Here is a 25,161-nt window from a genome sequence, read left to right as displayed (position 1 = left end):
GTTGCTGCTGGTTTCAAATAATTAAAAGTATTATTCTTGTAATTTAAAAAAAGCATTCAGAATGAATATGTTCACTAAAACACATGGATCCTAAAAACTTTTGTTCAAGGAAGCAAGCAGCCATTTAATAAAAACATTACTAGAGCTCTTTGGTAGCTTCTAATCTGCTTGTTGTGTAATGCAAATATTGGACTTAGCCGTAGTTAGTTCTTTAGAGACCGAAAAGGAAAACTTTGTGTTGTTGCAGAACGATAATCTTAACTGTAAAAAAAAATCTGGTTTCTTACATCTAGGTGGTAATATTCATATGTGGATTCAGGGGGAGAGGTGGAAGTTTGAAGACTTGCTGTAGAAAACGAAAAGAAAAAGCTAAAAGTCTGAAACATTCCAAGAAAGAGTCGTGACTTCATTTTGAATAACTAACATATTAGTTCTGTATGTCAGTTGTTCAAAATACTGTATCTTGAATGGAGCCATTTTATTTCAAAACTATGTAGAATTAAGTAAATACAATTCCTGTATGCAGTTTCCTAAATTTGGTTGCGTTTTTTGATGTTATAACACCATTATTGGCCCAGTAGACTGAAGTATCATGGTAGTTTTCTAAGTTTGCTATAGAAATATTTCATCTCTATCTATGTTGTGAGATAAATTAATGTTTACATGCAGTTTCAGTTCTGCATTTTTTTTTCCGCATTTTTCCTTTTCTGGGAAGGTTGATGAGCCAACAGTGTTCTTTGTACACTACAAATGCATCCTTCTAATCTATATATTTAGCATTACTATCAAACAGAGCATGTATACTTAATTCAAAATTTGTCCTATGCCAACTAAGAATGAAAAATATATTTTTAAAGACTTGGTAATTAGCCATGATACCATAAAAGTACCTAAAATGGTTACTTGTTTCTCTCTCCAGTGTATGTTTTTTTTAACTGAAATGTGTATTTTGGGGGAAACTACTTCTAGAGTTATTCAGATATCTAAACAGTACTCAGTTTGGAGGGAGGCTTTAAATCTTTTTTATTGGTGATAGATGGTTGTTTGATTCACTGACGGTTACAGACTTCTTTAATATTGCAGACTTTAATATTCAAAATACTGATACAGTAAATGGTAGGTCTGTAACTTTGACAGTGTTTTAAATAGATTATTAAGAAAGAGAAGCAGCTGGATTGACTGATCCTTGCCAGGACCTTGTGCTGGGTGTCTCTTTGACTCTGGAAAATTGGTTCAGGAGATAAATCAGCAAAGAGCTAACTTTGCTCTCCTTGCAAAGTAAATGGCTCTTGGACTGTTTAGCCCTTTGATCTGGATTCTTGTGGGATTAGATGAGGGCGGGTGCCAGCACAAGCGATGATTTAGGAATTTGTGTGGCAGAGTGGTCAGGGGCTTGGGATCATCTGTTTTGGGAGCAGCTGTTAAGAGTCTATTAATTGTAATATCAACTTGTACCTGAATGGTCAGTGTGTGCAACAACCTCTAAAGAGAATATTATCAAAATTATGTATTTCTCAATCCCCAGTTTTCTCATAATCTTTTAATATTTCTAATTTGTATGCTGTTTTGTTTTTTAAACAGAAGTTACTTTGTTGCTTGTCAATAAATACATCCTTTAATATGGATGGGATCTGTACTTTAATTTCTGCTAATGAGTCACCAAAATGTGTTGCCCTTTTAAGGCTCTTAATTGCTTTCAGGGGGTCACGTAATAAAATAATTGCTATGTGTGAGAACTGTGCTCAAATGAGCGTAAGAGAAATGGCATTAAACATCTGCTTCCTCCTATTTGTCATGCTCATTGTATGTGCCATGTGAGATTTGACCTATCATGCAGTGTGCTGAAGACTGTTGGAGTGACTGGCTGAGGATACAGATATATTCAGATTTTCTTAGCTTTTGCTTATATGTGGGCAGAGAGTACTCCATTAAGTTATGATGAATACGAGTTTCACCTTTCTTAGGCTTTACAAATCTCTGAACTATATATTAGTTTTAAAAATATTCATGTAATATACATATTGATGTGGTAAAAAGCAGCTGGTCTGAATCATTTAGTGGGAGGAAGGACACTTCAGTGGAGTAAGGCAAAGAACATAAATTTGTAGCTGCAGGGTGGCATGAGTGATACGAGAGGATTTAAGTACCTTTTGGGGCACTAAGCACAGAGAATAGTCAATGCTGGCTAGTCCAGGTACTTTGATTAGGATAGGATGTGGAGTCATCAAATGCAAAGAGACTAAGGGGCACTCTTTAGAGTAGAAGGAAAACTAGAAAGACCTCTACAGGTCTATTTTCCAGTCATGCGACTAAAGAGATCTGAGTCCCAGCTTGATTATCCGTTATAGGTAACTTCATGTTATGGGCATTTGGATGTGAAAAAAACACAAAAATAGAAGGTTCTTCAGAGTCCAAAAAGCCGTAACAACCAACCTTCAGTGGCTGGAAATATTTATTAAACAAATGAACCAGGATGTTTTGAAATAGGGAATGAGAATAATCATATAGTTTTGTGATGAGTTGGTAAGTCTCTAAAATTGGATTTATTTATTTATTTAATGGTTTAGTTCAAGTCTCCAAGAAAGCTGATGTTTTGTGTGTTGGGTAGGACAGAGAAGATGAACTGAATTGCCATACTGATTTTTTCTTTTCCTGGTTTTGGAAGAAAACAAGCAGGAGGGTTTAAAGAGAGCTCACTGATCGTCATGGGGGAGGCATGCTGACCTCAGCTTGCCTTATCACACTGCAGCTCTGTATTAAGATGTATGTCTCATGCTTCCATGCTTATGCTGCTTACCTATTTTAATGTCCTGATATATTTTAGTTTTTACTTTGTGTTTGGCCTTACAGAATAGTCCAGTTGTAGCTGAAAGTAAAATGAAATTGGCTGGTTGGTAACTTGAGGAACTGAAAGAATATCTTTTTCAAATGTCTTGCTCACGCATTCAGTATACAACTGATTGTCAGATTTGTATTCCTAAAGAAGGATATCTTTTTCTTGCTGGCACACTATAGATGACTCCCCCCACCCCACTTCATATTAGAGCATGAAAATTCTGGGGTTAATTAGGCATCATTTATTTAAACACTTGTGTTGTAGGGGTAATGGGTAGCCTATTTCATATTTGCCTATGAACTGTATCGTACAAAAAACTAGATGATCCTAGTATCCCTTCTGGTTTAAAACTTCTTGAAATTATAATGCCATAGCATGTGCTTTCAGATGCATTTGGTTTCAGTAAGGTAGCCTTAATTCTCTAGCTGATTTGAGGTGATTTTCTGAGAGTATATTGTATAGAGACTGCCAAACTGCAGCTATTTGTGTACTTGTGTGTATGGAGAGAAGAGAAAGAATTGTATTAAAAACAAAGAAATGTTCTATAGAAGATGCTTTTAATCATGAGAACATTTTCATGATGATTCTGTGAATAACGAAGTCCTGTGAGTGAAACGCTGTATTCCTCTTTATAGGTTTAAGAGGAATAAGGCTTCACTAGAACTGTAACTAGAATGGACAGTTACTTTAAAGCAGCAGTCTGTGACTTGGACAAACTACTTGATGAATTTGAGAAGAATACAGGTTAGTTCTTGTGTTGCCTTGTTGTACAGCATACTAATACTGATTGAATGACTTACTGCAGAATTTGAAAGTTAACATCTGTTAAGTAAACACTTTTATTAATGAATAGGTGGGATTTTGTGAGGTTGGAGTCTGCTGTGGAAATGAATGAGTTTTATAAACTTTAATCTCTTTTTGCTTAAAATAGATGAATGTGGCTGCTACGGAACGCCTCAAAATCCATACGACTCAAAACGCCATTCACTTTTTTCAGCTTTGGATAGCTTACAACATGCATCTTCAACACCAAAGCCACAAGAGGATGTGGACAGTTGTACTGCATCAGAAGAAATTTCTCTAGCCAGCTGTGTTGGAACAAGTGAAGCAGTTCTGAATTGTTCGCTGCAAAACGAGAAGAATGTTGCTGGACTTGATCTTTTGTCCACTGTGGATGGTGGTTCCTCAAATGAAATTCAAGCTTCCAGCCTGGGAAGGTGTAGCGTACCTGTGTGTGATCTTGTTAACGACACAGGTAGCTTAATCCATTCAGTGGGTGCTCATGAACATATTCAGAAGTTGCAGCCAGATGACTTTCAGTATAGTGAAGACTGTTTGATTGGCTTTGGCATGCCTTCCATATCAGCTGCTGTTTGGGGATCATCAGTAGGTTGCAGTGATGTTTCCTGTACACAAAGTGATGGGGACTCAATCTTACAAAATTCAGGACTTCTCAAAATAGAAGAGTTGAATCATTTAGCTTTAAAATCAGACTGTTATGCTAAAGGAAAGATCTTGGATCCATATGATGATAAACAGAGGACAGAATCTTTAAAGGGTAATGAGGTTTTTGATCAGCTTGAACAACCTGCTCGCCTTAATACTGCATGTGTCTCTGTAACATCACAGAATTCAAGTGTGCACAGTCCCAAAGATGAGACAGCTTGTGAAAAATTGCCGTGTGAGCCACAACATGACAGTGCATGCTCTGTAGTGAGCAAAGAGATGTATGGAAGAAATGCTATGGAAAACGTAGACTTAGAAGATGAAAGTAATGTTGAAACCATGCCTTCAGATCTGCCAAAGAGTCCTCAGTTGCACAGAAACAGTGCAACATTACCCGGAAGTTGTGTTTTATCAGGCTCCTCATTTCAAACAGAGAGTAGAATAGAAATAGAAAAGGAAAATGCAGAAGAGAATGTAGGTAATGAAGAACTTAATAGCAATGAAATATTAAACAGTGTTTCAACTTCATGTATTTCAGTTGAGGATGTTCAGACCTCACTGTCATGTCTTCCACTTCCTGTATCTATATGTGGTTCATTAGTTGTAACAGAAGAAAAAATTAATCCTCTACCTCAGAATGAAGTGGCAGAGGTTATTAGTGATATTTTAACTGTTCATGCTGGAAAGTCTAAAACTGATCCATCTGATGAGGAGTCCCACAAAAAGACTGACTTGCGTGAACATGACAGATATTTACCTAAAATCGGCCAAAGCTTTGTGGGAAAAGGTATAGGCGGAGAGAAGCATGATATTGAGAATATAATTGATTATGGTGATTCTCAGCATATCAAAGCTATTGCTTCTACTTTTCCTGTTTTAGAATATGAAGCTGAGCCATATGGTGTTGGTATAGAGTCTTACTATGATGAAAGTATTAGTCCAGTTGTAGCTGAATTTACTGTTGAGGATAATATTATTAAAAGTGATGCTCTAATAAGTGATGCTGAGCTTGATGATTTCTTGTACGGACAAAGTCTCCAGTGTGCTGTGCTGAAATCTTCGGACAATGATAGTAATTTATTGGAACCTGATGCAAATGAAGTGAATTTAACAGATGTGAAAAACCTGGATTTCACAGAAGCCAGTAAAGAACATGTGCAGACAACACAGGAGGGGATGTGTAGCATTCCTATTAATCTTAAGGCATCTGTTACTGACTGTAAATTGGAATCTCCAATGGAAGAGAGTACATCTCATATTCAGGACACAACTGAAAGTGGTAGTGAAGCACTAGTTTCTGTTGTTCGTTCTGAAGCTGCAAGACCAAAACAGTTGCTTGGCCTTCCCCAAAGAGCTGTTGGTCAAAGACAGCTGAATAGAACAAATGTACCTGAGAGAGAAAATCAGGAAGCCAATTCTGTAACACCAGAAGCTCCCCCCTCAGGCACCAGTGTTAGTTTTGATAAAAATTCTGAACCTGCTCAGTCTGGGGAAGACAGCTGTGAAGCTGGAGGAAGTCAAACATCTGAAAGAGTAGAATCACTTAAAATGCCTGAAATTTTGGGACAGAAACAACCATCATGGGTTCCTGATTCAGAAGCACCCAACTGCATGAACTGTCAAGTCAAGTTCACATTTACAAAAAGACGACACCATTGTCGTGCATGTGGAAAAGTAAGTTACTGGGGGAGGGTCCTACGTTACTGAAAGCAAATTCCCTCTGCTTTAGGGACAACCGAAATATAAAGGGGAATGAATGTTGTTGGAATTGTTCTGCTCTTTAGAAGGTGTTTTATTAAAAAGAAAATAATTTGGCTTTATTTCACAGAGACTTCAAGATTTTTGGAGAAGTTCTCATTAAGTATGACTTTCTTTTGTGAAAATAACTAAAGGGGTGGAGGGGAAATGTTCTTATTTTTATCTTCTGTTGCTGGCTAGGCTGCTGTGTCTTTTTCAAATATAACAAGGAAGATGGGACAGTGTGCTCTGTAAAATACTCATTATAGTGAATCTGTTTTGTGCTCATACACCAAGATTTAAAAAAAGATGATGATGATGATCAGAGTTAAGGTGAGTGGTTATATTAGCTGTAAAACTATTCACAAATGGGGAAAGATCTTGTTCTTCCAGGAGCTGTAAGAGCAGTACAAGTGCAAAGGACTTGTAATCTAAATCTGTCTTTTTATGTGTTCAGAAGTATGTATAATTTTCCAGAGGAATCATGTATGGAAAAGACAGTATGCTTATTCTGCAGGGTGAATCTTACTAGTTAAGCAAGTAATCTAACTTTTTTCACTGTGTGATCTTTTGCAGTCAATAAATAGCATCAAAGCTTATTTTTAATCTGAAATAATTTTTCCTGTGAGTTGCTCTGGCTTAGAGTCATACTAGTGCATAAATACAAATACTGACGAACTTGTTTTTCAGTGTTCCTCTGAGGGGATGGTTGTATTGTAGCTTTATAGATAAGGAGCTATAGCACAGATTAGTGTCAGTACTTACTAGCTTTTTGCATCTACAGTTTTGAGATAGAGACCTTGAGAGGCTTGAGATCTAGTTTTTTTCCCAGAATACATCTTTTAGCACTGTGTATTCAAAGTGCAGTCCCCACCTATTTCAACTGCAGTAGATGTAAACTAAAACTTGAGTCTGAAGTTCAGCACCAAGAAAATGGAAAACTCATTGTGAAAACCTAGAAATAGTTGCATTTAATCATTTTGCAAAATACCCTGTTGAAATTCTGTAACACTTTAAAATGCAGTTCTTCTGAGTAGCATTCATTTGTTTTAGCCATAAGGATGACTCTTTACATCCACCATGCAATTTCTTGCCCCTCTTCTGGAGGTGGAAAGAAAAGCATTCTTCATTACATGCTGCTGTTTGCAACAGACAACCGTTAGCATTGCTCATCCTTTGTGTTAGCAGAGAGGTGTTATGTCTGGGGGGAGGGAGGGGAAATCTTAGAACAGCATAATTAAAAAGAGCATCACAATGCATATGCATTGGGAGAATAAATGAAGGCAGCACAGATTATCTTATCTGTAACATTTAGATAATGGAGTGCTATGCAGCTTGATATCATAGCTTTTCTGAATGTGCAATAGCTTAACTTATGCCATATGCTTGAAAAACAAACAAACCTGTCTCATGAACCAGTTGTGGGTGGTGTCTTCAACCACTTGGACTCGAGGAGAAACTGATAGAAATTTGAGGTTGTCCTCCATGAACAGTCCTAAAAGAGAACTGTGCACCTCTCGTGTGGTTCTGTAGCTCTTTATTAGCAATGGCCAGACTTGGGCAAGACTTGAAAATGAGCACTGGCTTGGATTATTGCCTGTGAGGCGGGAAAGGCAGCTCAGACTTTCATGACAAGCTTATGTGGTTGCTGCACAGAGCCCTGGTGTGGCGTACTGACTGCTGCGAGAACCACGGGCCAAGAATGGCTCTTAGGATTCAGATGGTGGTTGAAACCAGCCTTCTAAGGGGAGATGGCAGCAGTCCTCCTCGGTAATATAATTAAGGCAGTTAAGCAAATCAGACCCAGTTCTGGGGTCCAGTCCTTTTTCCTCTCACTGTATTATTTAATCTAAAGCAGTTACAGGATTAAAAAAATAGGAGTGAATTTGGAAATAGACAGTGGAACCTGGAATTCGTACCATCTCAGCTAGGCATTTTAAGAGAATGATTAAGATTAGTCTTCTCTGTGTTGCTGCTCTTGGTTGCAGTTTTTGCATATCATAGATGTATCATAGATGTGAGCCATGAGAGGTGGAAGGTATGGGCTTCAATATTAGACTGCAGAGGGTCTAGAGCTGAACAGGTGCGTTTCTTGGAAGAGTCTTCTAATCACTCTGCAGTTTTATAAAACATGTTTCCAGCTATGCTTTAAAAAAAAAAGAACTTTAATTTTTAGTTATTTTTGGGGTCCTGTCCATGCATAACTAGATCTGCTCACAGCAGGAAATTTGAGGTGCTGCTCTACTTAAAATCTGTACCTGAGAGAGTATTGGCAGGAGCTAAATGCTTCACTGCCTAATGTGGGTGTTTCTGGCCACGGGCAGATGCATAGCTTTGTAGGCATCTAAGCAATACCTAGAGTCAGCAGAAAAGCCTTATGTGTGTTAGACGGTGCTGGATAGTTGAAAACACCGAAAGGTATGGATCATAATTCTGTATTTTCTATGCTTGAATCTGCTTGTATCTGTTCCTAAACCAACTGCATCCTTGTAATAAACTACTAATATAGTCTGTCCTCTCATTCTTAGTTCCCATTCCAGACAAACTGTTCCATAACTCTAAGGAAGAAAAGGTTTTCTAGTCTTTTGTGGAAAAAATAGAGCATTCTAGAAAATTTACTGCAGTTGCAGCTTCTAAGAAAAGACAATAGGGAGTTTTTATACAGGACTGGGAGTTGCTTGGAACACTATTAAGCCTTAAACGTAAAAGGATTATTAAAAATTCTTAAGTACTGCTGCATATTTTCAGCAGCCTACCTTTTAACAGTGACATTGAGGGAAATCTGCAAAGCAGCATTCTTGGGTTTTGTGCAGAGTTTCAGTGGGTGCTGTTCCTGAAATTCTGGAGTTGTGAGAGTGATTAGTTAAACTCCAGCTTGCTTTAAAAAAAAAAAAAAAAAAAAAAACAAAAACTTGCTTTGTTCCCGCTGCTTGGCATTCATATGATCTCCAGAGGTTTTCAGCTGATGACTTTCCACTGGGTCATGAGTATTAACATGGCTTGGCTGTCTTCCCTGTTTGGGGCTTCTGTTAACATTAACAGAAGTGAGACAGATGTACGCTTTGCTTAGCATACAATGATGTATGCTGTGCCCAAGGTCTTAGCCTGGCTAATGTTATGGAACAATGTTAGGACACAGTATCCATAGGTGTTTTAGACATGAAATAGGATATAGCTTATTGAAAAAGCTTACAGTGTGGATAAATTGAGGTGTACTTCCTGAGAAATAGGATAAGACGTACTCCTGATCAAAAGCTGGCTTGGCTTACTTTAAAGTCTGGCCCAATTTATGGGGCTTTTGAACTTAATAAAAACCTTCTCCTTCTAGTATGTTCCCTTCTCCTCCTTTCTCCCCAAACATATCTTCAGATACATGTGCTAAAACTCTGCTAAAACTCGTTTTGTCTTTTCCTACTTTCCTATTCCCAAGAAGGTATATGTATGCTTTGAATAATTCAATCTCTTTTAGTATGGAAGTAACTAATTGATAATAGGAGCTTAATTCAGGAAATACTGGGGCTTTGTCTGTAATACTTAATTCAGTCTTGTTCTGGTTCAGGTTTTCTGTGGTGGCTGTTGCAACCGAAAGTGCAAGCTACAATACATGGAGAAGGAAGCAAGAGTCTGTATTGGCTGTTATGACCCTATTATTAAAGGTAAAAAGTAAAGTGTTTATTTTTTAAGTAATTACAGTAATCATTCAAGCAAACAATAAGTATGGCTAATATCTTTTTCACCTTTTTACTTTTGGGGAAGTTTCATTGCTTTAAGTTGTTTAAATTTCCTTATTGTTTTTGAGTTGGAGGGAGGAGGAGGAGGATAGTTGTATCTCTTTTAAGTTGGATTTTTTTAGTCCTTGTTTTAAACTTTGGCAAGCTGGTTGCTATATATATATGTAAACAAGCGTGTAGATTTGGACTCCATAGGGCTACATAGGGCTGTTTGGTCATCTGTTACAGCAGCCTAGAAATCAAATAATTTTTTTTTCCTCTTGTGGTTGAGGGATAGCCTTCTGCATGTTTAAAGGTTCTACCTCTGCTAGTTCTCATATGTTATTTGCCTGTTTTACATAGCTTTTTGTTTTAATATTTTTATAGGTCACTTTAACAGAACCACAGTAATTGGGTTGTAACATAGCTCTTTCTTAACTGAAAGCTAGGCAAGCTTTATGGGAACAGCAGGAGAAGGTTGAAGTCCTGATTATTAATATTAAATAAGTTGAAGACATATCAGCTTTTTTAATGTGTTAGATGACAGTTCTCTGCACTAGCCAGTTGGGGATTTTGTGCTTGTTTTTAAATCTTTTTCCTTCCTGCTGTACCAGGTAAGGCACTGACATGCCTTAGCAATGTGGAGAACTTGGAATTTCTCTGTATTTCATTCCTATGTGTTACTTGAGCACAAGCCAACTTGAATCTTATTCCAGCAAAGTATGTCTACCAATAGAGAATTTACTGTTTTAATTCGTTAGATAAATAACTGCCAACTGAAGGGAATTTGACTTGATAATTGTGAAATATTTGCACCTACGTATAAGGATTATGTGGTCCAATATAGAGTCATTGCTACATGCCAAGGTGTTTTTTTCTGTGTTGGGAAGAAAATCAATACATTTAGATTTTCTTTTATACAACAGCTTGAGCCTTCATGTTTCACCTCTAGCATGTACTCTTACAAAAACCATAACCTTGCAGCGCTAATCAAATTTATTCAGATGCAAGGTCTTAAAAACTAAGTGCTTTTTCTTTTTTCTTTTAGCACAGGCATTTGAGAGGATGATGAGTCCAACTGGTCCTATCCCTAATTCCAGTATCTCCTCTGAATGTTCTTCTGCTATTCCACCTTTGCAGGAAGCCCACACATCTGGTAGTTCTAGCTCTCCTTCATCTTCTGTGTTGTTACCTATCTCTGTACTTAAACAACCAGGTATTGAAGGTATGTTAAATATAGTGTAATTTTTCTAATACTTTTTAGACATCTTTTTGGAAAGAGTTGTTTATTGCATTGTGGATACGTATTTGTTATACTGTTGTTCTTTGGGAGATGCAAACTGAAACTCTGTGAACTGGGGCTCAAAGGAAAGCTGCTTGTAGATCCGAACTCTGACTCCGATGTATGAGCTTGACCGAGTCTCTGCTAAGTCTTCATTTGTGAAATGTGGATGTTCTTTCTAGCGGTTGTCTTCTCTATTTATATTGTAACTTTTTTCAGGGCATGTACAACTTCCAGTCTTATATAGCTCAAGAGATCTCTGACTTGTGTTGCCACTGCTAGGGCTACAGTAATAGCAAAAAGTCATTGTTTAGGCAAAAAGTGTTAGGCAAAACTAGTTGTTCGTTCTCTTGGTAAAGATGAATGATTAGTGGCTAAACAGTGTCTTTATTCCACTTCTGTAACACATCAGACTTTCTTCAATTAAAAGAAGCTTTAAAAGTGTGTGGTAAACTGATTTTTTGGCTTTTTTTCCCTTTTTTTGGAGTATATTTCATCTTCAAGTCATGATATGCTTTTCATCCATGTCTTACTACAGAGGGATGGTTGAGAGAGCCTTCCATATCTAGGAACTGATATGTTTAACTATAGCATGACAACTTTCTCTGCAAGTATGAGAATTTTTTGCATGTATTTGCCTGACTGGACACTGGCTAGAGTTTAATTGTGTACCTTTGCTCGATTCCAGTAAACAGATTGATTTTTGTATCTTTCTGAAATATGTAGAGAATGCTTTATTCTGGTACTTAGTTATTTCACATGTGAGAGATTGCTAACCTTGTAACCATACTGTATGAATGTGACTCAGTAAAAAAAAATCTTGGGGGAGGGGACTGAATCTTTTTATTCCTTTAGCTATTAGGATAGTGCAATAATATGAAGTCAGTGTTGTTTTTTCAACCTATCCTAGGGCTGTGCCCCAAAGAACAGAGGAGAGTTTGGTTTGCAGATGGTATTTTGCCAAATGGTGAAGTGGCAGATACAACAAAACTTTCATCTGGAGCAAAGAGGTCATCACAGGACCTAAGTCCAGTAAACCCTGACTTGCCAGAGATGCATATGGTATGAATTAAGAAGTGTGTGTAGGTGCATGAATTATGAATCTCTTGAAATAACTTTGCTCTTTATTGATGGGGCCCCTTACACACAGTAACATGACTTTTGCTTGATTGCTTTTGGAACCTGAGCCAAAATTGTTTTTTTGGGGTGGCTGTGAAGTCCTTGCATTGAAATGTTGTTAAAACCATACTTAAAAGGAAACCATGTTCTCTTTGGGGCATATGTGAACTTTAAAGATGGTATAGTCAAAAATATTCTAAATCAATCTTTTTCTGCACAGCCTTTGATTAACTACTTTTGTAAAGGTATCTGCAGCCGTAGTTCTGGAAACTATCATTATGAACATGTTTATAGTAGAAGCTCTTTTTTCTTTTTTTTTTCTTTTTTAAGTGGCCTGCTACAGTTTGCCTGTTGGATTAAACTGTACTGGTCCTACAGGGGTTACTTAAAGCCCTACATTGCAGAGTGCAGCATTTATCACTTCTAATGAGTACAAATAGTGAGCTGGGAGAGAGATTTGATTTTTATAGAATACTATATTAATACTGTTGAACTATGCATGCACTTGTCAGGGAAACTAAAGTCCAAAGAAATGGTGCAAGCTTGCTGTGGAAGGGCTTGGAGAGTTTGTCAGACTTGGGCCTTTTTAAATAAAACATAGCTATGAAGCACTGTCTCAAGTTGTAACACACTTCAAGAGTTTTCAAAACAAACTAGTAGAGCTAATGGGCAAGACTAGATCATATTTACTCACACACAAAGATGTCTCAAATGTTACCTGTGTAGAACACTTAAAAAACATTTAACTTCTGAAAAATGGATGCTAGTAAAAGTGAGTTAATTTGAACAAGGACTCCCATAAGTTGCAGATGGATCTTAACTTTATAGTTGTTCCTTTGTTTTGTAAAAGCTTTAATAGAGTCAGTAGGCCTTGAGGATCAGTTCAGGTTAAGGAGGAGAAAGCATTACGATTTTTTGCTAAGGAAAATCATGCCTCACACATCTATTAGTATAAACGAGTCAGCGGTGGTAGAGCTAATGCTGTCATTGCTGATGAACCAGTATTTCCAGAAAAGCTCATCAAGGACTCCTAAAAATTAGGCAGTCATAAGATAAAAGAAAAGGTCCTCTTGGAAATCATAAAGATGGAACTGCATAGCCAACTTTCCTGAGAAAGGAGTGTGAAGACACTCCAGTAGTATGTCCAGTAGTTTGAGACCACTCTGTGCTATTCAGCATACTTGCTGATGATTGAAAAGGTAAAATTAATTCAGGCAATGAAGGCAAATATATTTCAGATACTAATGAGCTGGTTGCTAATGTGACAGATGCGATTGTATGTCATTAAAGGCAGAATAGGAATGTATGTGGAAACGGACTTCAGCTGTGCTTATTGATGTTACATTTATCACTTATCAGAAGAAGGAACTTGTGGTCAGTGATTAGCCCAAAGAAAATATTTATGCAGTTGTTTTATTAAAAAAAAAAAGGGGGGGTGTTAAATGGGTGGGAACAGATGGAAAATGAAATAGAAAATCATTACGGAACCAAATGCTTCAGTGTTTTTCCCAGATCTTGAATAAACCTAGCAGCTTTTGCGCTCTCCATCTTAGCAATCAAGACAAGAATCTCTCTTTCGTTTTAGGGAGAGGGTAGGACCCTTTCAGTTGCAAAAGATGAGAGATCTCCAAAATTTATAAAGTAGCATGGACATAATGAAATAGGAAATAGTCAGTGGGTCTTGTATGCAACTTCAGAAGCACCAACAAGAAAAACCATACTGCAGCTCTAAAGTGAAGGAGGTATTTTTTCGTGCAACCCATAATCCTGAACTTACTGCCACAGGATCCTATGGCAGCCAAAAGGATAAAGTGGTATGAAACACCATCAAGCAAATTCATGGGAAGAAGTCCATTGAAGGCCAATTCAGTCATGGTTTTACATTCTTGCCTTTGTGTTTTTGGGGTGGTGGTTGTGGGAATTTTTTTCTTTTTTCTGCCTTCTAGCTTATGCATTCTCTTAACAGGAGATTTGCTGGAGGCTGAGGGCTTACCGAGAGAACTAGTATAGGGGAAGCATAGAGCTTTTAGGCCTTTTCTTGTTACAATGAAAAATCTTTCCTGTTGAGATAGGACGCAAGTCTATGTAGACTTGTGGTATGATGACTTAACATATTTGAAAGGTGATATCTCACGACTTGGTTTGTTTTTTGATGATGATTCATATCATAGCATGATTATGCTGTTAGTTTGTTATACCCATTTCACTGAGGGAGCACCATGGGTTTGACCCCAAACTAGAAATGAGTCATGCTGTAAAATGGTAGATTCAGCTGCTTATACTTACAATATTCAGTAGATCTGAGTGGGGGAGCTGTTAGTAATACTAAACAGATTGCTCAAGTGATACCTGTTTTTTGTTGATTGTGTTGTATCTGACTGTCATATGCTAAAATGACTAACATGCAGCTCTGATGATAATTTGTGTTATGGGACAAGTGAATTAGTGATGCCTCTTAACCTAAAATAAAGGCTAATATGCCTTTTAAAGATGGAAAAAATGCAGGATCCAGAAGAGGTCTGTGGCTTTCTGCCTGTTTAAAGGAAATACCTGCCAAAAAATTTGAAAATACTCTTTCTCATTAAGCTTTTTGCTTCTAGTATGCTAGTATAGAAGACTTAATTTGTTGTGAGACTAGAATGTAGACTATGCTGTTCTTGGTTTTCTTTTTCCTCATAGGTTGCAAATCCAGAGGAGAATGACACATTAAGTGATGTAAATTCAAAACCAAAGGAAGAAATGAATGTTACTGCAAGAATTGAGGAATTATGTTGTGAATCTTCTGTTCCTTCAGATGATAGGCAACAGGCCATTCCGAGGCAAACTGAGATGGTGCATAGTTATAAATCTGTAATTCCAGAAACTGAGTTCTCTACTCCTACAGAAGCTGAAAAGGCTGGTTCCAGCTCAGCTGATTGGACTAAAAATGATTTTCGTGTTAGTCCTTCAAGTTACAGAGCACTATGTGGTCTTGAAAACTGTGTTAGTAAAGAAGTCAGCCTAGTTCCTGATGGTGCTAAACTGCCACCACTTTTGCTTGCAGCAGGAGAAAAAGGAAAAGGTAAAATTTGGGTAAATTGTTAGCATTGTATCACCTGATGCAAGATTTCTAAATAAGAACTTCTGTGTGTATAGTGTGTATTGTAATACAATTTCAACTTTCATTTATCTCTGCTGCGCATTGGATCGTGTTTGATAACCGAACCTGCATTATTAGAAAGATCCATCTGTATGTTATGAAAATACTTCATCATTTAATGCCCCCTAGTAGTGCTTGTGCTCTTTGTTTGCAACTGTTACAGTATCAGTATATGGATGAGGAGACAGCATATGTAGTTGATTACTAATTGGCAAATGGACAGTAGCCCTAGTTTATACATTTATTACAAATCCTGTTTTATTTTATATGATCTTTTACTCTTAGGGTAAGCTTTTACTCTTAGGGTAAGATCTTTGGTTGATCTGTAGCCATTCTAAGTTTGAGAATACCACCCTTTTAAGATAGGAGGGTGGGGCAGTCTTTCATATATGATCTGTAATTCTTTTTTTTTATTTCTTTTTTTGATAGTTGTCTGATATGTTAAACTAAATCAACTCTTAATTTATTTAGATCCTCTAGTGGAAGAACATCCATCTCGCCAACAGGTCACCTTGCTTCTTGCGGAAGGAGGTCCTAATCCATTAACCTTTATCCTAAATGCAAACTTCCTTGTGAATGTCAAGTTAATATCTTGTAAGTAGTGCACATTTTCTTTTCTATTAAATCAGTCTGTCTTCTCCTCATTATAAAACAATATCACTGTGGTATCTACCTTTAATTAAAGATTCTTCAGAAAAGTGCTGGTGCTTCTCGACAAATGGACTACATGGCTTGGGTCAGGCAGAAATTATCGTTCTATTGCAGTGTTTGCCAGATGAAGAGACTTTTCCTAATGAAATACTTAAATTATTAATTGATATCTACAAGGATGTAATGAAAGGTATGTAATATCTAACTGTATGTTATAATATCTTCTTATCTTTAAAGCTGGGAGTTAATCTGATTTTTACTGTATTATTTGTTGATATCTACTGATTTTGTTGAATAAGCTTGCAGTATTAACTTCAGGTTCTACCTAAAAAACAGGAGAAATAGAATTTAGCGAGTTTCTGATTCATATGCTTTTGTAAACCTCCTGTTGATTGGCTTTTTTTGCCCTTTAGTTGTGTTGTGTGGGAGATTTTGGGTGTAAATCATTGAGTCTCCAATCTGGAGCTTCATCTGTAGAAGTACAGTGAAGTATGTAAACTTTTGATTAACATAACTCAAATATTTATCAAACTGTTTCTTAGATGTAAAATGATACAGTGAAATACGTTGTGTACCAGAATGTTTACACCTTGGAGAAGTTTTTTAGTATTTGTTTGGAAAAATGTAGTTTCATATTCAAGGTCATTGAGTTAATAAATAAGACTATATAGCACTGTTAGACTGTGGATTTGGATGTCCACATGATTTTCAGGAACACTTGAGATGTAACCTATGGTTTAAGGTGTATAGGAGAGCTACTGATGTTAGAGCACTTGAATATTTTTCTTCGTGATACTGACATATTACTCTTGATATGAAAAGACTTTATCTATTTCAACAGGAAAGTTAATAAGAAACATGGAAAACTTTACTTTTACTGAAAACTTTCTTGGTAACAAAGACCATGGAGGATTCCTGTTTGTTTCACCAACTTTTCAGAAACTTGATGATCTGCTTTTACCAGATAACCCTTTTCTATGTGGCATTCTCATCCATAAGTTGGAAATACCCTGGGCAAAAGTTTTTCCAATTCGTTTAATGTTGAGATTGGGAGCAGAATATGGGAGTAAGTTTTATCACTTAAAATAGCTGTATAAGTGTAAAATTACCTGTGAGAATGTTTTGTAGGCAAGTGAAATGTTCAAAGTCATCAAGACTCTTGGCAGTATTTTATATTACACTTGTGTAAGACTGAAGTTCCATACAAGTGTCTTAGCAGGTGGCTCCCCATGGGAATTTACATTTTGTGCTGCTAGACTCTCTTGATTCATTGTCAACTTAGCTGAAGATAGGTGGGTCTAGAAACTACAACTGAGTAATAAACTGTCAGTCTCTGACTTCTTTTGTTGTTACAGGAGAAACTTTTGCAGGGAAATTCCCTAGCCTAGTTTATAACTTTGATAAATCATTTTTCTGAATTAAGATTACTTCTTTCAAAGTGAGGTGGACACATGTACGTGTGTGTGTATATATATATATGTATGTATGAGACCAGCAGATTGGATAGGATGTAACATGGTCCAGCTGTTGCTGAGTTGGAAGAGCTGGAATGGATTTCAAAAATGCCTCATACACAATTTTCCCAAGTTGAGTGGGTTTTTGATAAATAAGCCCACCATTGTATAAGTTGTAAGTCAATAAATATGTATCACTCAGTTGTTTATGGATTTCTTACATAGCTGAGTCAATAGCAGGGTTCTGCTGGATGGGCTTCTGTCAGCATGTTGAGGAAGATGGTAGCTTCTTTGTCATTCTTCTCTTCCCAAGCTTCTTGTGATTTTTTGCACTGTTCTTGCATCTTTTTTGGTTGATCTCACCATCCTGGCTTTGCTATGTAATTTTTTTTTTTTGTTTAGTTTTCAAATGGCTTTTTCATATTACAGTCTTTGGTCTTTTGCATTTCCCTACTTTCCCTTGTTTCTACCTGCACGTTTCCTATCCCAGTCATCAGTTGTTTACTTTAAAGCATGCTACTTTATACAGATCTCCTCATCCCTTTACTCCTGCTTATCAGTGCTCTCTAGTACTCTGCTACATGTTACAGCATTGACGTAGAAGCAAGGTTAACCCTTATGGTATTCTTATTCAAGCAATCAGTAAGCCTGGCAACCCCTCTCACAGCTGGTGAACCAGAGGCTGAACCCAGGGTGTTTCCCTCCCTCTGCCCCAAGATAGCTGCAGGAGGATGTAACTGAGGATGAGGAAATCGTGCAGTGGGCAAAAAGTAGGCCATGGGGGAGAAGCAAATGGTGGCTCTTGTTCCTATGGCTGGTCAGGTTTCATTGAAATTAAAGTAGGTTGTAGCTGAATATAGAAATAAATACTTAGATTAGCAAATTCTGTAGTTGTTAGTTGGTAAACATCCTCTTTCTTTTCTTCCGCACTCTAGTGTATCCAACGCCTGTAGTAAGTTTCAGAGACCGAAAGCCACTCTTTGGAGAGATAGGACACACAATTATGAATCTACTTGTCGTGAGTAGATGTCTCATTCTCTTCTCTTCCTATGGTAATTTAGACGATGTAAAATATCCTCGCAACTCTGATATTCTTTAAAGCTGAACTGTTTTTTGGCAAAAATAAAGGGTTAATGTTTTAATTCTCCATTCTTGACTTGGAACTTTCCTAACAAAGAATATTTGTGTGTGAATTAGGAAAGCTATACCTTTCACGCTATTGTTTTTAGCATATTTTCTTGTAGTAGGAAGCAACTTTAAGTGAATGAGAAACTTGGTGTTTAATTAAAGTTGGTTGTAATCATCATTCTGAGATGTTCTTTTTATTTATTTATTTGTTTGTTCTTCTCAGTATTGCTGTGGTGCAGGCCTTCTATTTTTTTTTCCATCTGGAAAAATCGACTTAACAGGCAGATACTATGGGCTAATTATAACCATAATTACTTTGCCACACAAACTTAACCTTATCACGCTTAACCTATCTGTGCTGTGTGTTATGGGAAGAGCTTTGATTTTTGGCAAAATCATCAGATTAAAGCAAGTCTAGAATTTATGCAATTCTCTGAGGAAATTTTTCCTCAGTCACTCCCTTGATTTGATTTAAACTTCTAGGAAACTAACCTTCCTTTCCTGACATTTATGTAGAACTTATCCTTAATGCTGATTACAATGTGATTAAAAACTGCTGAAAGGTTATGGAGAGAATTGCATGTATTATTCAAGTGATCACCAAATCCTCCTGTAGAGGTGTGCGTGCATGTTCCCACTATCTGAGTTGGAACTGCAGTCTTTGACTCTCTCCCATTTTTGCCAACACTGATGTCCATGTCATTATGTAGAGAATCAGTCTCAGAACTGAGCCATCTGAAAACTAGTGTTTTTCTCTTAGAATAACTTTAAATTTTAGGTCTATGAGCCAGCTCACTACTTGATTTATCGAAGTACCAGTACCAGTGTGAGGGAGAAGGCTGTGATGGGGACGCTCATTTAGTTGGCTTAAGCCACAGCTTCTTGCTGAGGAAGTGCCTAAGCCACAGATTGCTGAAGGCTGGAAGAGTAGCCTGGGGAAGACAGACAGGCATATAAGGCGCAGCAGAAAATCATTAGTGTCTACTTATACTTAGAGGATATTGAGCTGGATTGGGCTTCAGTCAGATCTGGCATACCCATTCTTTTAGCCTGCTGTGGAATTGCACCTTCAGATTTTGTGGAATGTAGTCTTTTGCTGACAGTGCTTCTGTAGAGCTCGTTTTCAGCTGGATTACAGAATTGCTCAGACTCTCCATCATAGCTGCTTTTGGTGTCAGCACAAAAGAGGCAGAGGGAATATGTGCTTTCTGGTGGGACTACCCCTTTTGATGTTTTTTTTTTTTTTTTTTAAGCTACATGTGGTGCAAATTCTCAATTGAGGATGACGCAAAATTGAGTACCACACAGACAACTGAGGTAGTGATAAATGACGAAAGCAGAGGGAGCCTGTCATGCTTATCTTACAGTACCAGTTCAACTGAAACTTGTAATACAGTGAGATCTGTTCATAAATACCTTTCTTGCCACAGCTGTGCTGGTTGAAGAAGATGCAGATTTCCTGATTCAGCTGCTGTGAGCCTTCTAAGCTGTCTGTCCTACATAGAGCTAGTAAAGGCAAATTAAGCTATTTTCCACCTAAATAGTTCTGGAATGAAACAATAGGGAGATTTCGCAGAAGTGGCTGCGATGGATGATAACCTTTGTCAAGGAAAGGCATAAGAAACAGTCCTCAAGCATGCAGAAGAGGTTGTAGCCGCAGAAGAAAGAATATGAGAATATAAACTAACTCAGCTGGATGGTAGCTTCCATGCTTTGCTCTTCTGCAGAGAAGGGTGTTAAAGTTTATCTGAAACGTCATAAGATCCTTATGTGAATAAAGCAGCTGTAGTCTAAATAGTGTGTGTGTGTACACTGGTAAATGATATTTAAAGCTACTTTGTCAGTACTAGGCTAAGATACTGATCATTTTTTCCTCCTGTGGTGTATGTGAAGGGTAAATCGTTAGCCACACCTAATATCACTACTCTTTAGAAGGTTAGAGATTAATGTAAAAATGCTGCATGCTTACATTACATGAGATTTCTTAAAAAATATAAGAAAATTATGCATAGAGTTCAGCTGTCTAACATAAAGACTGTCCGTTACAGGACCTTAGAAACTATCAATATACTTTGCATACCATTGACAACCTATTTGTTCATGTGGAAATGGGTAGAAGCTGTATTAAAATACCTCTAACGAGATATAATGAGGTGAGTATAACTATCTTCATTAGCTTTCTAATCCAGACTACTTTAATCTTTATTTGACACACAATACTTGTAACATCTTTAGCTTGAGTGCCTTAAAAAAGAGAAAACATTAGACTAGAGAGTGAAAAATGTTTTGACTTCTGTGATCAGTTTCTAGGCTGTTGTGTGTGTGACTTGGCCACTTGATTGCAGCTCTCTAGATTACTTTGCTGTTTGAACTTTAAGCTAATGTAGGTGTGTATCTTTGGGGTGATGTTACCTGAACACACCTTTTTCTTCTTCCTGGATATGTTGGAAGGTGGATATTGAGTGGGAATTTGGGCTTTAGGATAACTGTTAAATGATGAAAGAAATCAGCAGTTTGTCTGAAGTCTTTTAGAGTATGCTTTCAAAGGCGGTATTCTGCTTACAACTTCAAGGAGAATCTTTTTTGCCAAAGTGTATTTTTTTATTACAGTTTGCTTACTTTGGCTTTAACAAAACAACTGTATAATAAAATGCATGAGGCTTAATGCATGCTTTAGCCTTACAAGAACAAAAAATCCCCACAACCCTGGTATTGTAATGTGCAGAGGTATTCAGACTTACCTATCCCTGTCAATTGAAATAGTATTTTTGATCATGCATAGAAATTTTTCATCAGCTAATCATAGTAAATCCTATGGTGCAAACTCTCTGAGAATGACAGAGGTGAATAATTCTTGAAATTTGTTTTGAGAGCTACCAACATGTTTTCTTTAATATAGGATCATCTTTGAAAATGTCTTTTTAACACGCAAATAGAGATTCGTGTCAGTTTCATGACAAAAAATTTTGTACTGACAGGTAATGAAGGTGATAAATTCTTCTAATGAGCATGTAATTAGCATTGGAGCCAGTTTTAATATCGAAGCAGATTCTCACTTAGTGTGTGTGCAGAGTAAGGATGGTATCTATCACACGCAAGCAAACAGTGCAACTGGACATCCTAGAAAAGGTAAGCTGTCTAGTTTGGCTTGTGGGGAATAACCGAATCTTGCATTTCTGCTCAAGAGATGTGGTGATTTAGGTTGCAAGGAAAAAATGTATTCCAGAAGTTTGGACAAAAGCACAATATTCTAGAAGCACTTAGGTATCTTTTGATAAGTGCTGTGAAATAGAAATTAATACTTTGTTTCTGTTTTAAGTTTCTTTTAGTCTTAGTTTACGTTTTCATACTTCATCAGTTTCTTTACCTTTTTCCAAATTTAATATTAGTGTGAATTGGGGAATATATTTATAGATGTAGACACATGGTCTGTGTAAATGAGTGTGCAAAATATATAACAGTATCTCTATACAAGATCTAGCAAACTGATAACACCACACATACAGTAAAGAGCAGTACAGTGCTTTGGGGTGTTTGGAATGCACCGCAACTGTCTGTATGGCAGCGTATCTGGACTGTTAATTTGGTGACTACAAATTTGGGTGATATGTGGTGGTACTCATTTTATTTCTACTTTTTCTAGTCACAGGTGCAAGTTTTGTCGTGTTTAATGGAGCCTTGAAGACGTCTTCAGGATTTCTAGCTAAATCCAGTATAGTCGAAGGTAAGAATTTAGCACTATGTGGTTTCTTAAAGCATTAAATATATATGATTAGCAGTCTAGTGCAAGAGCTTTATTCTACTGTAAGCTAAGCTTTTCATGACTTTTAACTTTGTAGAAAACCTATTGCAAATTATGCTGTATTTAAAATGTATGCTGATGCACCTGTTTGTTTTAATATATATTAAACATATGTGTGTATATGTTTAATACATATATAAAATGTATATTAAAACATATATATATTAATATATATTAAAACAAAGTGAGTAAATATATATATTTAACTCTTCACTTAATTCAGTCAGTCCAACTATTTTCTTTGCAGTTGCATGCATCTAAAATTGTTGTCATTGATAAATTGATGAAATACACATTTTGATACATAAATGCTCCAAACTTCTAAGATGTAGCTCAGTTGACCAGAAGAGTTTTCAAGCTCTTTTTCTTTCATGTAGTGTTTAATGCCATAGTTGGGGGACGGAGTCCAAGTTATGACTGTGTGCATTTATTAAGGAGAGGGTCCATTCTACTAGAATTTAAGTCAAGATTCTACTAAAACACCCTGCTGCTGCTTCTGTAAATAAGTGAGAGTTTTAACTGATTTTCTTTTAGATGGTCTAATGGTGCAAATAACACCAGAAACAATGGAAAGCCTACGTCAGGCATTGAGAGACAAGAAGGACTTTAAAATAACTTGTGGCAAAATGGATGCAGGAGACCTAAAAGAATATGTAGATATTTGCTGGGTAGAAAATGAAGAAAAAACAAACAAAGGGTAAATGTATTATGAAAGCAAAACATCTTCTGGAGTTCTTTTGTTTCCAACTTTCAAATATCCACCTTTTATTTCAAGGAATCAAGCTAAAATATTTTTTATTGAAAGAAGGAATTTGATTTTTAAAACCTATAAAGCAATGCGATGGTAAATTACCTGCAGTCCTCTAGATGTCACTAGCAGAATAATTTTGTTTATGGTGGTCATAGTTTTTTGCTCTGTTCTCTGTCCTGGAAGTTGACAGGAAGAGGTTATGAGCCCTCAGCTTTTTGTTGTTGAAAGTTCTCTGTCAAAGCCATAATCAATTTGTATGAAGATGGAATTAATCCCTTTTAAGCTCACTCATAATTTAGCGGGGCTTGGAAGTGCACAGCACTGTGTTTTCCTACTGATTGCTTACAATGCAGCATCAGTCAGCAAGGTGAAATGGGATGTAAGACATCCTTATACCCCATGATTTGAACATTTGTTTATATTGAGTCAAACGTTAACTATGATTTAATTACCCATCGCTAATTCAAAACTTGCCTCTTATGTTTTAATCAAATATATTGTTCTTCAGGGCAGGGCTTGATTTGCTGTGCCTTTTCCTGTGGCTTCCCTGATCAATTAGAACAAACAGGGGCTTCACCTAAGAAGACTTCTAGTTTTTTCAACCTTTAAGATGAGTTTTGTATTAAATAAGTGGTATGTTTGTTTTCTACTTAGGATTATTTGTTTTTTGTAGCCTCTGTTTTTTCATCATGTAAATTCTGTATTACCTTTTTGTTATATACCTGTCTAGTCATTCCTTAATGTTATTTAAACATTGTGCTTTAGGCTGAATAACTTGTATGAAGTAAGATGTTGGTGTAATTATTAACTATATTATCTTCTTCTGTAGAATTTTCAGCCCAGTAGATGGAAAGTCAATGGAAGGAACTCAGAGTGAAAAACTACTACAAGGTGGAGACTTTGAAACAGAAGGAAAAATTATGAAGTGTACTGAAGTTAGTAAATTATGTTGTACCTGAGTGTTTTTTACCACTGTTTAGAGTAGTTAGGTGGTAAGGTGGATAGAGATGCTACCAAACAAATCAACTTATTTCATGTATGGCCATACCAGTATGCCAACTGTTTTCTATAATTCTTTGATCATTTCACATACTTTTAATTATTTTCCTTCTGAAAAGAGACTTAGTCATGTCTGTAAGTTTTGATAACTATATAAATATATAATCCAGATATCCCATAGCCACTCAGGTATTCCCATAGTCCATCATACATATTTAGATTGAACAGATAAAATATTGGAATATTTTGGCAGCAAACAAGCATTGGTATTCATGGTTCTTTCTCTTCTGGATTATGTGCACATAGAATTATTACTTTTTCTTTTCTTTCTTTTTTTTTTTAGTATAACCAGGCTACTAACTGTCTTATCTCTTCTATAATTTCAGGTGTACTATTTTCAAAAGGACCATGAACTATCCAGTCCTATTCCTGACCAGTTTGCTAAAGAGATTGCTATTGCTTGCAGTACTGCTCTTTGCCCACATCTTAAAACCTTGAAAAATAATGGAATGAATAAGATAGGCCTTAGAGTTTCCATTGACTCAGATATGGTAATCTTTCAACTTTTATTGCAGACACCACACCTTAACTGAAATCTTTCCTTTAAGACCTTGGGTCCCTTTCTGAATCTTTTTATTTTTTACCATACCCCAGATCCAGACTGAGAATGAAATTTCATGTAGAAACTGTCCAAATGACTAGTTCCTCCTGAAAGGGCTAGGCCTGCTTCTTTTTCTGCCCCATTCCCTAATAGCTTGCTTACCCTGTGTTACCATTCCCTAGTTCTAACTCTGGCATGCATTTGCTTCCAAGGTGAGTCAATTTAGAGAATCACAGAGATAGTTTTCTGATCATGTACTTTTCTTGAAGTACACAGTTTTCTGCTATTTTAGCTCCCTAAGCTAGTTCAGTAAAGGGGTATGTGCACCAAAGCCTGTGTAACAGAAGAGGACAGGTCTGCACAGCCGAGGATGGGAGAGAAAGAAAGCAAGGCTATCCAGCAGGTGATGTCCCTGAAAAGGATACAGAACTCAAGATCTGAACTCAAGATCTAAACTTCCTTGCTTCTGAAGGTGGTATTCTCAGTCATACTTCCTTATCTTATTT

At 36.8% G+C, this 25,161-nt stretch overlaps 1 protein-coding gene across 2 annotated transcripts in view; it reads left to right on the top strand.

Annotated features, from left to right (window-relative positions):
• Positions 1 to 25,161, top strand: part of LOC135324657 (zinc finger FYVE domain-containing protein 16-like) — a 32,626-nt gene that overhangs the window by 5,231 nt on the left and 2,234 nt on the right. For both annotated transcript variants that reach the window (XM_064501347.1, XM_064501346.1), the window contains exons 3-18: positions 3,472 to 3,580; positions 3,768 to 5,956; positions 9,579 to 9,675; positions 10,778 to 10,954; positions 11,922 to 12,073; positions 14,810 to 15,191; positions 15,741 to 15,863; positions 15,955 to 16,110; positions 16,762 to 16,986; positions 18,310 to 18,392; positions 20,551 to 20,655; positions 21,481 to 21,631; positions 22,146 to 22,226; positions 22,839 to 23,001; positions 23,885 to 23,990; positions 24,441 to 24,605. In XM_064501347.1, the coding sequence (XP_064357417.1) occupies positions 3,511 to 3,580; positions 3,768 to 5,956; positions 9,579 to 9,675; positions 10,778 to 10,954; positions 11,922 to 12,073; positions 14,810 to 15,191; positions 15,741 to 15,863; positions 15,955 to 16,110; positions 16,762 to 16,986; positions 18,310 to 18,392; positions 20,551 to 20,655; positions 21,481 to 21,631; positions 22,146 to 22,226; positions 22,839 to 23,001; positions 23,885 to 23,990; positions 24,441 to 24,605 (4,425 nt within the window). In that variant the 5' untranslated portion in view covers positions 3,472 to 3,510. The remainder of the gene's footprint in view (positions 1 to 3,471; positions 3,581 to 3,767; positions 5,957 to 9,578; positions 9,676 to 10,777; positions 10,955 to 11,921; positions 12,074 to 14,809; positions 15,192 to 15,740; positions 15,864 to 15,954; positions 16,111 to 16,761; positions 16,987 to 18,309; positions 18,393 to 20,550; positions 20,656 to 21,480; positions 21,632 to 22,145; positions 22,227 to 22,838; positions 23,002 to 23,884; positions 23,991 to 24,440; positions 24,606 to 25,161) is intronic.

This window comes from Dromaius novaehollandiae, chromosome Z, assembly GCF_036370855.1.
Source record: "Dromaius novaehollandiae isolate bDroNov1 chromosome Z, bDroNov1.hap1, whole genome shotgun sequence".
NCBI classification, from domain to species: domain Eukaryota; kingdom Metazoa; phylum Chordata; class Aves; order Casuariiformes; family Dromaiidae; genus Dromaius; species Dromaius novaehollandiae.
This window is presented reverse-complemented; position numbering and strand designations above follow the sequence as displayed.